At 33.7% G+C, this 15,317-nt stretch overlaps 1 protein-coding gene across 4 annotated transcripts in view; it reads left to right on the top strand.

Annotated features, from left to right (window-relative positions):
* PLD5 (phospholipase D family member 5) overlaps positions 1–15,317 on the top strand; it is a 427,293-nt gene that overhangs the window by 239,706 nt on the left and 172,270 nt on the right. For all 4 annotated transcript variants that reach the window (XM_074262516.1, XM_074262519.1, XM_074262517.1 and 1 more), the window contains one exon: positions 9,487–9,655. In XM_074262516.1, coding sequence (XP_074118617.1) covers positions 9,487–9,655 — 169 coding nt within the window. The remainder of the gene's footprint in view (positions 1–9,486; positions 9,656–15,317) is intronic.

Below are 15,317 nucleotides of genomic sequence, written 5' to 3'. Positions count from 1 at the left end.
GGACCATAGTCAAATAATACATGATATAGAACCAATTCTAATCAGTTCATCCTGTCTCCATGGTCAGAACCTTAGTCCATCCATCTGCTCTCCATTGTTACACAGAGTTAAGGCAAGCTCTGAGACTTCATTAATATATCCTTAAATAAGACGGGGCCCTGGTCAGTTCAGTAGACTCCCCCTTTGCTCCTCCCAGGTCCCTCCCTAGTCTCTCCCTATCAACTCCTCCCACACTCTTTCCCTTACTCCCCAAACCCAGCCCTTGATCTTTCTCTCCACTGAGGGTTTAAAAAGTCCTCTATTACAAAATCATGTTGCTTAATCATTTATGATTCTTCCTTCCTTAGTCATATTTAGTTGAGCCTGTGAGATGTTTAATAAATAGCATTCTCTTGTGACCTGTGATAAATGCTTCTGGTCTGATTTCTTCATGTCTTGAACCATTCTCTTAAAATTACTACTTCATAAATGTTTTCTCATTTTTTTACTCTCTAACAATCTAAAATTACATTCTCCCAACCTACTTCAATAAATGCTTCTGCTCTTATCCATTTTTTCCCACAGAAATACCTTTTGTGACAAGCAGAAATCACTCCATAAAGCAAGAATAAAACTGATATCATGACATGACATTAGATCTGTGAAATATAACCTAACATTGTTTACATTCAAATGGAGACTATGAGTAGTTGAAATTTAAGAGTCATCAAAAGGTCCTTCATGAGCACAATCAAATCAGTCACAATGAACAAATGGCTATGGCATGCGAATATCATTTATGAAAAATAATGATTTATGCTGGCAGTTCAGGATCAAATCACAGAATCTCAAAATTATAGAGATTATACTTACTGAACAAAATAGATTATATAGATTATGAAATGGTAGAAATGAGATGGTAGAAAAAGATGATAGTACATGAAATTGCAAATCTATTATGCACAACTTGCTATTCTTTTCAAATATACAATTGCCATGCACATTTCTTTTTTTTCCCTTTTTTCACCCCTCACCACCCTAGAGATGGCTATATGGGCACAATGCGTGTATGTATGTAAATGTATTAGTATTTCATTCATACTTATATTTATCAGATAATGTCTTCATTTGTCCTTTATGGTTAATTTGGAATTTTCTTAATACTCAAAATAACTTATTTGCTCAAAGTTGTTCTTGCAACAATATTGCTATTGCTATATGCAATGTTTTTTTTTTTTGCTCTGCTCATTTTATTCTTCATTTTTTCTTGAAAATATTTCCATATTTTTCAATTGAGCTCATCATTTTTTCTAGCACAATAGTTATTCCATCACTTGGAGTCACATACCACTTCTTCAGTATTTTTATTATGCTACAAAATTCATGCAGCAAAGGTATCAAACATATAGCTCATGAAGTCATAATAAAAATATAAATAGTACTAATAGGGTTTTTCTAAATCAAAATGTGGCTTATAGGGATTCTTAAGTATGATTTAGTGGTTTACCCATTACTATTATGTTTGATGCCACTGGTCTATAGAACATTAAATATGAAAGAAAAAGTAGCAGGACAGTGACTCATTTGAGGATGCTTTGATATCTGAACACCATTGAAAATGAGATGAGAATAATAAAGATAAAAATAGAATAAGTTTCTAAGTGGCTACAAGGTTCTTTACTAAAAGTTGCTATAGAAAAATTAATACTTCTAAATAAAAGGAAAATGATATTGATAAAAATAGGTTGTAAATTTATATAAATAATACTTTTGGGGAAAAAAAACAGACCTCACTTTATAAAGTAGTAGTAAAGGTCAACACAGTCATATGCCACAAGAATGTCAAATCTAACTGCAATAGTTTTCCTCTGTATGAAGCTGATGAAATAGCTAAGATCCAAGAGGGAAATAAAAATAAAAATGTGTTCTGTGGATGGCAGCTACATGAATTCTACCAACTTTTTATTGAGAACAAAACATTGAATAAATGAAAAATTCATGATATTTGTTTATATGAACATGTATTCTATGATCCACTAACATTGTCCTTTGTGTTCTGCATGAGGATATTCCATTTGTTGTCTGAACACTTTTACTGGCTCTCCATCTTGCCTGAAACTCTCATCTTTCTCATCTCCATTCCACATCTTCCCTGGCTTTCTTCAAGTTTTAAACTCCTGTCTTCTACAACCTTTTCCTTGTCATCTTAATTTAGTGCTTCCTGATTTATCTTGCATATTTCTTGATTATTTAGTTGTTTGCATGGTTTTTCTCTCATCAAACTACATGCTGCTTGAGAGTAAAGTATCTTTTTCCCTTTCATTTTCTTCGAAGCTCTAGTGTTTAACAAAGTGTCTAGTAGTCACATTGTATATGTTTAAAAAATGCTTCTTAGCTGAATGATACATTGACCAGAAATATGACAGCAATTCTGGATAAAGTAATTGGCACCAGAAATTACATAGGGCTTATATTTAAGGAGCTCAAATTTTTTATCAATTGATGGCCATGGCCAACAGGATAAAATAGTAACCAATATTTTTTTTTTAAATTAATGAATTTTCATAATCTCCAAACAATGAAAAATACTCAAAATTTTGAGATGTAGTATAAGAAATTAAAACCATGTTGGAACAGAATGAAGCTCACATCATCCTCATTCCTCCTTAGACTTTCACTCTCTCTGTGATCTCATTAATTCCCATAGCTGGTTATTCACAGATCTAACTACCCTTAGTCTCTCACTGGGCTTCAATACCTTGGACCAGGTGTTAATTGGATATTACAAACTGAAAATCCCAAGAACACCTCAAACATGTCATATCCAAAACAAAACATATTGTCCTTTCCCTAAAACCTATGTGTTCTCCAAATTTTCCTATTTTTGTCAAAGATACCATCTTTTCCCCAGTCTACCAGATATGTAACTTTGGCATTATCTTTTATTCCTCACTCTCTTCATCCCGCAAAATCCAATTAGTTGTCAAATGATGGTATTTCTTCCTCAGCAATCTCTCTTCCATCTAACATTTACTCTGTGTTCATATAATTTTTAGCTCAATTCACACTCTTCTTACCTCTTGCCTAGATTTTTGCAATGGCCTAATTGTTCTCTTGGCCTCATATTATCTCACCTCTCCAGTATATCATCTACATAGACAGCTTTTCTTTTTCTGCCTTTAATTCAATGAATGACATTCACTTCCTCTAACTATAAGGTTAAAATATTAACTCCTCTGTTGAGCATTTAAAGCCATTCATCACCTGGTCCTGACCTATGTTTCCAATCTCATTGTATTCCTGTACATTAAAATCCAGCCCAAAGTGGCCTCTTCTTCATTCTTCAAGAATGATACTCCATCACCAATAGCCCCTGTGCATCAGTCGTTCTCCATGACTGAAGAACATGTTCTACTCTCTTCTGCCTTATAAAATCTCTATTTCAATAGGCAGACCAAGGACCACTTTATATATGAAAGTTTTCCTGTCCCTCTACCTGTTAGTGAACTTTCTCACAAACTACTTTATATTTACATACTTTGTATTTATCTATATTTTATTTAGTTTATTTTAATTCTATATGTCCTTATATTTTATCTGTTATCCCTCCAGTTATAATATTAGCTCTTTGAGTCTAGATACTGTGTCACATTTTGCATTTACATCCTCAATATACAGCAGAGAGCTAGGTATACTGTAGGTGCTTACTAAATATTTGTTGATTGATCTCTGTCATCTTGTCTGCTACTGGAATTATTCTTGAAATACTTTTTTAATAAGACTATAAAAAGGATGAGTTTATATCGCAATACTGGTATTCTATTTTTAAAAATGCAGCTACTTCATTTACCTGTGGTTATAGAGCAATAAATATAAAAGAATGATAGCAGAGTTATAACTTGGCCTCAGATTATTTTATATCTAAACTCCTCAAAAAATAGATGGAATGAATGAAATGGTAACAACAATAAGGATAAGGACAAGCTAGACTTGTGGTTTCATTTTTATAGGGAACTCCCAGAAGAAATCCACTCATTTATGAAGATTAGCTCCTTCTCTACAATTTATAGTCTTAAAAAGTTGCTTTGAACTCTGAAAGCATAAGTAACTTTGATAGAATCACATATTTAGTGTGTCAAGATGGGCCCTGAATCCAGATCTTGCCTCCAAGAATAATTGATTATAATAATAATAGTAACTATTGACATTTGCATGATGTAATAGAATTTGCAAAGCCCTTACCATACATTATCTTATATAATTTTAACGATAACCTTGAAGTGGTTAGTGCTACTTTTTATCATGCCAGTTTTACTGATGAAGAAGCTGAAGTTTAGAGAAACAATTCCCCATCTCATGGGATTGGTGCAAAGAGATCTAAATTTGGAGTCAGGAGACATTGGTTCTGATCATCACCTTTATTTTGTTTCATTCCTGGAAAAATGAAGTGGTTGTAGTAGATGACTTCTAAATTCTCTTTCAATTTGAATTCTATGATTCTACCAGGTAATTAAGAAGATTTGTCTTGTTATCAAGATATTGTCAAGGGGATTTCTCCTTAGCTAAAGATTGAACTGGATGACTTCTCAGGAACCTGACAAAACTGAGATTCTTTAATTTATAATCTAATGATCACAAAATATCTATTTCACAGTATTGTCCTGAGGAAAACACTCTATAAACTTTAAAATTCTAATGAGTTTTAATTGTTTTTAATTATCTTTGGGTAGAACTTTCCTAGGTTCACACAGAGCAATAATCAGATTGAAGACGCTCTTTGGTCTATAATATCAATAAGGCTATTCCATGTTATCTCTGAGTTTGTTCATATCAATAGGCCTAAAAATATGATCTATAGATCTGGCTTTTCATAATACTGGTGCTTTATATTATTGATGTTTTTATAATCAATTTTTATTTCTGATGTGAATAAATATTTTATCAAAAAGCATGGAAAACAGATATAATTTGATTTTCTCATCAAATCCTTTTGAGGGGGATCAAATAGAGGAGGATATACTAGGTAGTAATATTTTTTTTGCTGAAATAATCCCCCCAAAATAAAAATCTTTGGCTGTTACTATGTCTAATAGAAGAGAAAAGAGATTGGGTGAAAATGGGACAATATGGAATCATATATTAAAAAAAAAATCCTTCATCTCTCATCTAAAGTTCTCACAGTATCTTTGGTACATTAACTCACCCCCTTGGTGAAAAGTAATTCCATTTTACAGGTGAAGAAACAAAGAAATTCAGAGGCCAAATGGCCTCTCTGAAGGCAAGATAGAGAAATGAATTCCTCTGATTTCTTTCTTATTGCTTTTCAGTTGTGTTAATAAGGGTAAAAATAACTCTTGTTATTTGGAAGCTTATCACTCTATTATGTAGTAGTAGTTTTTCATTATGGATATGGCTGTGGGGACAGAGGGATCCATTAATGCCTTCCTGTGAAAACCACTTGAAGTTTCACTTCCATATGGTGACTTCCATTTATTGTCCTTTATGCAGTCTCTAAGCTAAGCAAAGGATGTGCTATTTCAGAATGTTACCTTTAAAAGTCACCTGCTATTACTGGTTAAGAAGGCCTCATAATTGAGATTCTGTGAAACTGTAATTCAATAAAGCTTAGAGAAAAGACAGGAATATTTCATTCCTGGAGAAACTGATATTCCTAATAACAAAAGCATTTATGAACAACCCCCTTAGAATTTCCATGTATTATTCTAAAATGTGAACATTGCATTATTTTTTTTTATTCATTTTTCCAAATTATCCCCTCCCTCCCTCCATTCCCTCCCCCCCATGGCAGGTAATCCCATACATTTTACATGTGTTACAATATAACCTAGATACAATATATGTGTGTTAATACCATTTTCTTGTTGCACATTAATTATTAGCTTCCAAAGGTATAAGTAACCTGGGTAGATAGACAGTAGTGCTAACAATTTACATTTGCTTCCCAGTGTTCCATCTCTGGGTGTAGTTATTTCTGTCCATCATTGATCAACTGGAAGTGGGTTGGATCTTCTTTATGTTGAAGATTTCCACTTCCATCAGAATACATCCTCATACAGTATTGTTGTTGAAGTGTATAGTGATCTTCTGGTTCTGCTCATTTCACTCAGCAATAGTTGATTTAAGTCTCTCCAAGCCTCTCTGTATTCCTCCTGCTGGTCATTTCTTACAGAGCATTAATATTCCATAACCTTCATATACCACAATTTACCCAACCATTCTCCAATTGATGGACATCCATTCAACTTCCAGTTTCTAGCTACAACAAAAAGAGCTGCCACAAACATTTTGGCACATACAGGTCCCTTTCCACTCTTTAGTATTTCTTTGGGATATAATCCCAATAACAGCAATGCTGGGTCAAAGGGTATGCACAGTTTGACAACTTTTTGGGCATAGTTCCAAATTGCTCTCCAGAATGGCTGGATTCTTTCACAACTCCACCAACAATGTATCAGTGTCCCAGTTTTCCCACATCCCCTCCAACATTCATCATTATTTGTTCCTGTCATCTTAGCCAATCTGACAGGTGTGTAGTGGTATCTCAGAGTTGTCTTAATTTGCATTTCTCTGATCAGTAGTGATTTGGAACACTCTTTCATATGAGTGGAAATAGTTTCAATTTCATCATCTGAGAATTGTCTGTTCATATCCCTTGACCATTTATCAATTGGAGAATGGTTTGGTTTCCTATAAATCAGGGTCAGTTCTCTATATATTTTGGAAATGAGACCTTTGTCAGAACCTTTACTTTTAAAAATATTTTCCCAATTTTGAACATTGCATTATTATAGAGACAGTTTGAATGAGGCAACTCTTTATTTCCCAGGAAAAGGATTAGTTAGTTTTTGGCTTAAATAATCCTTTTTATTCCTGTTTTGCCATAAAATATGAGAGCCTAAATGAAACAAAAATCTAAAAGATCTACCTTAAAGCCATAAAAAGGGTTGTGGCTATATTTTGGACATATCTGTTTGGTTAGATGGGCAAAAATTGCATCTTTAATTTCACACACCTCAATTTAGCATTTCCTTCAATTATGTGTGTGTGTGAGATACACAACACACAGAATATCAGTGGATTGATTCTCTGTGCTAAATTAATGGGGACACCTGAACAAGAGCCATGAAGGACAGACAGGAATGAATGAATTGGGGTCTACATCATAGAAGGGGATATACATGGGTGAGATCACATATCCAATAAATTATCTCAACCCCTTACTTCGCTAGCATGCTTCTTGGTCATTTTGACACTTGTCAAGAAAATAAGTAAACATAATACTTTGTTTTTCTACTTCTAAAACTAATCCTCTGCCTTTGCCTCTGTCCTTCCTTGCTTCTCTGTCTCTCCTACGAAACAAACTAAGCACCATATAAGAACCCCCACAGTTTAGTAAAGAGAGCTTGAGTTTTATTCCGGAAAATCATGGTTTCAGAGCTATGATCTGATACTTACTAATTGTGTAAACTTGGGTAAATAACTTTATATCTCTTATCCCTAGTTCTTCAGTAATATAATTGGGGGAGGGGGAGTTAATAAAGGTGTTAATAACCTCTAATAGCTATAACTATAGCTATTATGGAAAGTAGAAAGAAGAATTATTGTTATGAATTAAATAAGTGCCTCAAGGGCAGTAGCTTTTGTTCTTGGCTTTGTGTCAGCAATAACTAGCATAGTTCTTTATATAAAAGGATGCTTAATAAATGCTTGCTGAATGAATGATTGCTTTGTAAAAGAAAGAAGATTAAAATTTGAGAGTAGAAATAGATATTGTATTATCTGTGGATATTTTTACCTGAACTCTTCCCTACAAACATGAAAATTGATAGTTGTCTTCAGTTAGATTTAAAATGTTTTGTGTCTAAATATTACTATTGTTTGCTATACTTATTTAATGATTTCATTATCATTCTTGTCTCATCTCAGACATTCAGTAGGACTTTCTCAAGGTTAACTTTCTTCTTTCTATGAATTTTAGACATCACCCCTTGAGCTATGCATCTCTTGAAGAGTTAAGCATCTATTGTTAACTTTAAAGATATTATTTCCTAGTCATTAAATTGATGTAGGAGAATAGTATATACCTAAAGGAGGTGTTTAGAATCACATCTGACTCTTCTTGAGTCCATTTGGAGTTTTCTTGGCAAAGATATCGGTTTGCCATTTCTTTCTCTAGCTCATTTTTACAGAAAAGAGAACTGAGGCTTAATTGGGTTAAGTAATTTAATTAAGATTACATATCTAGCAAGTGTCTGAAGACACTTAAAAAAAATGAGTTTTCATGACTATTCCTGGTACTCTATTGGGCCACCTAAGCCTGTTCAGAACTATAGCATAGTGGAAAGATTATTGGAATTATAATCAGAAGATACCCCCATTAACTTTGTGACTGAAAGAAAACCATTTTAACCTTAATGAGTTTTGATTCCCCCTCTGTAATTTGGATATAGAAATACTTGCACTATCTGCCTCACAAGGTTATGGTTAAAAATCACTTTGTAAACTTTAAAATATAAGTAAATGAGAGTTAATTAGTGTTATTTATTATATAGGAAAGAGTATCTTTGGGATTTATTATTGGAAACTAAAGCTAAATATGAGCTTTTATCTTATGGCCAATAAGTGTATATTGTACTGGAGGAACTGAGCAATACTAATGTTTAATATCATTCTCTCTCTCTCTCTCTCTCTCTCTCTCTCTCTCTCTCTCTCTCTCTAAATGTATATGTATATGAAGTCAGAAAACAAAATTACATCTAATTAAAATTTGGTTCACATTATTAGTTAGGCTTTACATCAAAAGACAATAAGAAATATTGTTTAGATTATTTTGTTATGTCATAATATAATAATAATGATAAATACTTCCAATGTACCATTTAAAATTAACTTCTGCAACATGACTATATATATTGATATAGAGAGTAACAAGCTAGAGAAATGTCCTGTTGCTGAGATGGGACTCATTCCTGAATTAGTTGTCTATGTATCAAGGAAGCCACCAATTTTCTAAAACAAATTCCAAAAACTAATAAAAAGCTAGAAAAAAACAAAAGAAAAAACAAAAAGATGTTAGAAAATTCACTCCAACAATTTTACTTCATGATTCTTTGAAATAGGATGGCAAATTGTGGAAAACACATTGGGGAATTGCTGAACAACAGATGAAAGAAAAAGTGTGTGAGGGAAGGTAGTTTAAATTTTAGAGGAAAATATAAATTGGGAGTTTTAAGTTAGACTTTTCATTTTATCATTTAGCCAACAAGCATTTATTAATATATACCTTATATAAGCCAAGTACTATGCTAAACAATGGAGATATAAAATGGCAAAAAACAATAGTGGCTCTCAAGAAGCTCTAGGTCTGATGAATATCTGCATATGTGCATATGCATATATGTATATATCTGCATGTATATATAAAGATTTGTCACTTCATATTTAATTAGTTTTTTTAATGTTCTATCTTCAAATTTTTTTTCTAAGAATTGCTCTGGTGGAGAACATTCCTGAAGGCCTTAATTATTCAGAAACAGCACCATTCCATTTGTCGCTTTTCCAAGGTTGGATGAATTTGCTCAACATGGCCAAAAAGTCTGTTGACATAGTGTCTTCTCATTGGGACCTCAATCACAGTCATCCGTCAGCATGCCAGGTGAGCTTCATTTTGCATCTGTACACCTGTTTTAATTTGTGATGATTTTCCATGTTTCACTTTAGGTTGTCTTTTCTAATCAATTTTGTACTTCTGTTTCCAATCTAATTTTATTCCATGGTAGATTTACATTATTATGTTTACATATGTCTCTCTCTGAGAATCTTGTATTTCCTTTTCTTCCACTGGAATGAAAATCCTACAAAATCAAGAATTATTTTAATTTTTATTCTGTTATTGATAAGAACTAGATAAGAGGTACTTAAATGAAATTAGGTTTAATTGAGGTCTAGTGGCAGGTTTGGGCTACAGGGAGTCAAATAGAGCTCCCCTGCAATCCCTTTGGATTCAGCGCAAGGATACAGAATTATATGAGGTCTAGTAGCGGCACAAGAGTCCTCTGTAAAGGAATTTACAGACCCGAAAACCTAGATTGATAAAAGAGGTTTATTATGGGGTTTGGAAGTAAAGTTTAGTTAGTAAAATTGAGTGTAGAGATAAAGGACACTGGAACCATAGTTCCAGTGGGCAGAAATCCTTGACATGGCCGGCGTAAGGATGCCATGTTTGGGACCTCTGAGAAGAGTGGACTCCAATTAGGCTCTTTTTATAATAGGGGACTTTGGACAATCTGAAGGGACTCGTGGGTGGAGTCCCAGGTTGGCTTAGGGCTTGAGTTTCAGCCAGAGTTAGAATTTGAGTAGAATTTAATGAGTTTTTAGATAAGAATGAAACTATTTGTGCTTGGGGTGGAGTCCCTTCCCTGAGGCAGAGTCCAAGGAAGTTTTAAGAGTTTTGGGGTTTTCTCATCATTATCTCCTAGCACTTAATATAAGTACTTTGTACCAAGTGAAAACTTCTGAACTAACTGATAATACCTTACCAAGGAGAGGTAGAGTTTGAGTTTGGATCAAAAGCCAAAATTTCATAGTAGTAATATCTAATTCACATTTTGTTAAAAGGCAAAATGGAAAAAGTATGGCATTAATTATGAAATAGAAGATGGACTATGACCTATCAGATCTCTAAATATATTCCCTAAACAAATATAAGAATATTACCAAAAAAAAAAAAAAAAATCAATGTTTTTCCAGTAGTGAGAAAAGCTTATCCATTCTCCTTTCTTGGGAGCAGGTGTATATCCATTTATAAGATATCTCAATTCCAAGTTAACTATTCTATCCAAAATCTGGATTAATTACTTTTGCCTTTTTGGTAGTATTTGAACATCAAAAAAAAAAAAAAAAAAAATTGGACAATAAATTAAAAACCAAGATCAAAACTGTATTAAAATATTATAACTTTTTTCCCACACTGACATAATCTCATCCACAGAGCAAAAGAGATGCCAGATTTGAAGCATGATGCTACCTTGAATTTAGGCAAGCTATATTCTTTATATAGCCCTGAAAATTAGTCAAGTCCACAAGTCTGAAGCGGAATTGAGGTAATATAGCTTCTAGGGGAGACAACAATGATTTTGAGGTCCCCTGACCTTAGGGGGGCTACTGTTCTAACAATAAATCAGTAATCCTAAATCTTCTCATTTTGCAGTCTGCCTCAGGAAATTCCCACATCTATTCTAAACTGTCTAATTCTGAATGGAGCACTCTTTAGTAAGATAGCTTCTGGCCTCAAGATAGTCCCAAACTGCTGAGACAATAGTGATAATCTGTTGGTCAATGAGAACCAAATTCCAGAGAGGACCAATCCTACCACTGGGCCATAGAATTAGTACATCAATAATAGAAAGCCAGATAAAGGTGTCTTTTGTCTTTTAGCATTTTGCTAATCTCTTCTGGAATTTAGCCTGATTTGATTCACTTGGCATTACAATTACAATAAACCTTTCCCCTTGATTAGGAAATAGTTTCAAGCCTGCAAATTCTTTTGAGATACTTAGTGACACCCTGGTTTCTGACCCCAAACTTTTGGGGTCCCCTTCCTAACCTCAAAAGAATTGATGAACCCTAGTGGTGTATTTGAGCTCAGATCACTTCAAACTTTCCCAGTCTGTGATAAACATGAACATTATAATAATTTGCTAGTCATGTAACATAGTACTGTTAAGTGATTCTAGTTACAAAATGGCAAGCTCGTACAATTGTTGCACTCATATTTAAGCTTATAATTTCATTTAGGGTACCTTTGTGCTAACTTAGTCAACATGTTGGTCTGTCAACAGACTTTAGTAAAAGTTTCCAAAGCCAAAGACACTGTGCTAGCATTGAGAATAAAGGAAGAAGGAAGAAAGGAAGGAAGGGAGGAAAGGAGTGAGAGAGGGAAGGAGAGAGGGAGGGAGGGAGGAAAGAAAGGGAAGAAAGAAAGGATCCAATTCCTGCCCTCAAGAAGCTTGAGCTTATAGGGGAAATAACATATACATCCATATGTTTATACAAAATATATACAAATTGAATATAAGAGGGTTTGGGGAGGAGTACACTACCAACCTAGAAAATCATAACATTCCATTTTGACAACAGTAATTATCTACTCCATCCTAAAAATATTAGATTTGATCACTGAATGACTCCATTCCGTAAGAAACTGTAAGAAAAAATTGCATACCCTAATTTAAATATTTTCAAGACATTTCAGCATCAACCACAGTAATTCATAAATATATGTGATAACAATAAAAAAATAACTGAAGTTCACAGCCATTGCTATATAAATACATTACCTTTTTTTTTTTTTTTTTTAAATAACAATTTTTTTGGAGAAAAAAACAGATGTTATTTGCTTCTGAACCAGCAAAACCTGAAAAAGCCTAAATGGAAAATAGAAATAACAGAGTATAACGTAACACATCTATTTATTATAATGCAACTGCAAATAAAATAACCAGTGGGTACAGTGTGGGCTGCTAAAAGCAGACTGGGCAATTCATACCTCATTTTGTCAGAAAACTTATCAGCCTACTACTACTATGGCCTACATCTTCTGCTCCACCTAGTGGCTATTTTTTTAAGATGGTTTCCATTAAATGAACAAGTAGTCCCCATTTTTTATTTGCAAGGTAGTGAATAAAACAGAGGGGAAAAAAACAACAACAATCTTCCCGTTTACATCCTAGAGAGCTAAAAATTTCATTCATAATTTAAGGAGATCATCCTAGAATGGTGCTATATTCGTTATAGTAAGTTAATAAGCAATCACCAACATTTTTTTTTTCTTCCTCCATGTCTTTGGTTAAATCATTATGTTTCTCTGTTTTTCATGGCATCATGACTGTAGGAGATTGAAAAGACCTTAAATGTCATCTAGTCCAACCCCCTTAATTTACAGGATAGGAAACTGAAATCAAGAGAGATTTGTTTTTGATCCCTCAACAATAAGTGGCAGCTCTAGGAATTATAGCATTGAAGAATTTCAGATTTGAAAGTAGAGGCCATCTGATCTCCCCCATACCTGAATAAGGTACTCAAGAATACTCAAGAAATGGTAGCTAGCCTTTCTATGAATACTGCCAGTAAGGATGGAATACACATGCTTCTTGTTCCTTTTTGGAAAGATCTCAATTGTTAGAAATATTTTCCATGGATCAAGCCATTGATTTCCGTAGCCCTTAGTTCTATTCTGTGGAGTTCAGAAGAACCATTCTACTTCTCTTCCAGATGAAAGGTCTTGATTTTGCAAGATTCTGTGCTCTAAATTTTTCTCCCTTCCTTTGGAAGATAGCAAGTAATCTGATATAGGTTAAATATATACAATTCATTTAAACATATTTCCATATTTGTCATGTTGTGCAAGAAAAATCAGACCAAAAAGGAAAAAATGAGAAGAAAAAAAAACAAATAAGGTAAAAATACTATGCTTTCATCCATATTTGATCTCCCATGGTTCTTTCTGGATGCAGAAGGCCCTTTCCTTCCCAAGTCTATTGAAATTGCCTTGAATCACCTCCTTGTTGAGAAGAGCCAAGTCCATCACAATTGATCAGCACATAATCTTGTACAATTGCCTCTTTTTTTAAAAATAGTTTTTATTTACCAGATATATGCATGAGTAATTTTACAACATTGACAATTGCCAAACTGTTTGTTCTAATTTTCCCCTCCCTTCCTCCCCTCCCCCAGATGGCAGGTTGAATATGTTCAATATGTTAAAGTATAAATTAAATATAATATATGTATACATGACCAAACAACTGTTGTTTTGCTGTCCAAAAAGAATCGGGCTTTGAAATAGTGTACAATTAGCCTGTGAAGGAAATCCAATATGCAGGCGGACTAAATTAGAGGGATTGGGAATTCTGTGTAGTGGTTTGTAGTTATCTCCCAGAGTTCTTTTGCTGGTTGTAGCTGGTTCAGTTCATTACTGCTCTATTGGAACTGATTTGATTCATCTCATTGTTGAAAATGGCCACGTTCATCAGAATTGATCATCATATAGTATTGTTGTTGAAGTATATAATGATCTCCTGGTCCTGCTCATTTCACTCAGCATCAGTTCATGTAAGTCTCTCCAGGCCTTTCTGAAATCATCATGTTGGTAATTTCTTACAGAACAATAATATTCCATAATATTCATATACCACAACAATTGCTTCTTTATGTATTAAATGGAGTTGGATCTTTCCCCATAAATATAATAAAAGGAAGTGACATGTGAAGCATCTAATTAATAAAGTAATAGAAAATCTTTGAGTAAAACACCTATATCCAACTTACATTCTCACCAAAAATGTATGACGTAATTTTAAAAATGCTATATCCATTATGCCAAAAAGATGTATTTATGCGAAATAAATCAGTAGTTGATATCTGTAAATGGAGTTGTATTAACAGGGAGATCATGTGGTCTTTATGATAGAGGAAGGAGCAAAGTCTTGAAGAAAAAAATATCTGTTGGTGGGCTAATGGTCTTATCAGACCTCAGAAGGAAAGGGCTAGCTTATTTAGCAGACCTTAGGAAGGAAAGGAAAAAAGCTCCAATTTCCTGAGAAGGCCTTTTAGGAAAGTAAGACACACTGAGGCTCTAGCTACATCATTTACTTGCATTTATATTGACTATACTATACAATCTCCTTTCTTTTTAGGAAGATTCTTGGTGGGAGAGAAAAGGAAATCATAATTTTAGGAATTGAGAGCTACTTCAGAGGCCATCTATCTCAACCCATATTTAAGCCCACTCTAAATACACCCCATCAGTGGCAAAAACAATCTGAATAATGAACAACTGACAAGCTCTCAGGAATTGACTTTTTATTTATTGTAGCATTTTTATCATTATCTCTGAAGTATATGCTCTTGATATGTTATTCAAACTTCCATAGTTCAAGACAGATTGAAGCACCAGAAGCTAGTGCTATTACCCTGGCAAACTTTTAGGGATAGCCCTGAGTGGTTTGGGAGTAGTAGCTCCTAGGCTACTATTGTAATACTTCCTCATTGATTATTAGTAGTTTTAAATTTGTCAACTAGACTGAGATATTAGAAAAGAATCTTAGGTGCTATCGTAAGAATAGTTGCTACAAAATATCCCTTCAAAGATCTATTATACATTCTCCCATAAGTATATACAGGATCCCAAGGAAAGGGTTGTCATTTCTTGGTTGTTGAAAATCCTTTTCTACTTTTTGTTGTTTAACTTAGAATATTTTCCTTACATAGAGTATAACTTCTCTATTTGGCTCCTCTAGATCCTTGAATCTATATAT

The sequence above is a fragment of the Sminthopsis crassicaudata genome, chromosome 4 (genome assembly GCF_048593235.1).
Source record: "Sminthopsis crassicaudata isolate SCR6 chromosome 4, ASM4859323v1, whole genome shotgun sequence".
Classification (NCBI taxonomy): domain Eukaryota; kingdom Metazoa; phylum Chordata; class Mammalia; order Dasyuromorphia; family Dasyuridae; genus Sminthopsis; species Sminthopsis crassicaudata.
The sequence above is the reverse complement of the archived record's forward strand: the minus strand, read 5'-3'. Positions and strand labels throughout refer to the sequence as shown.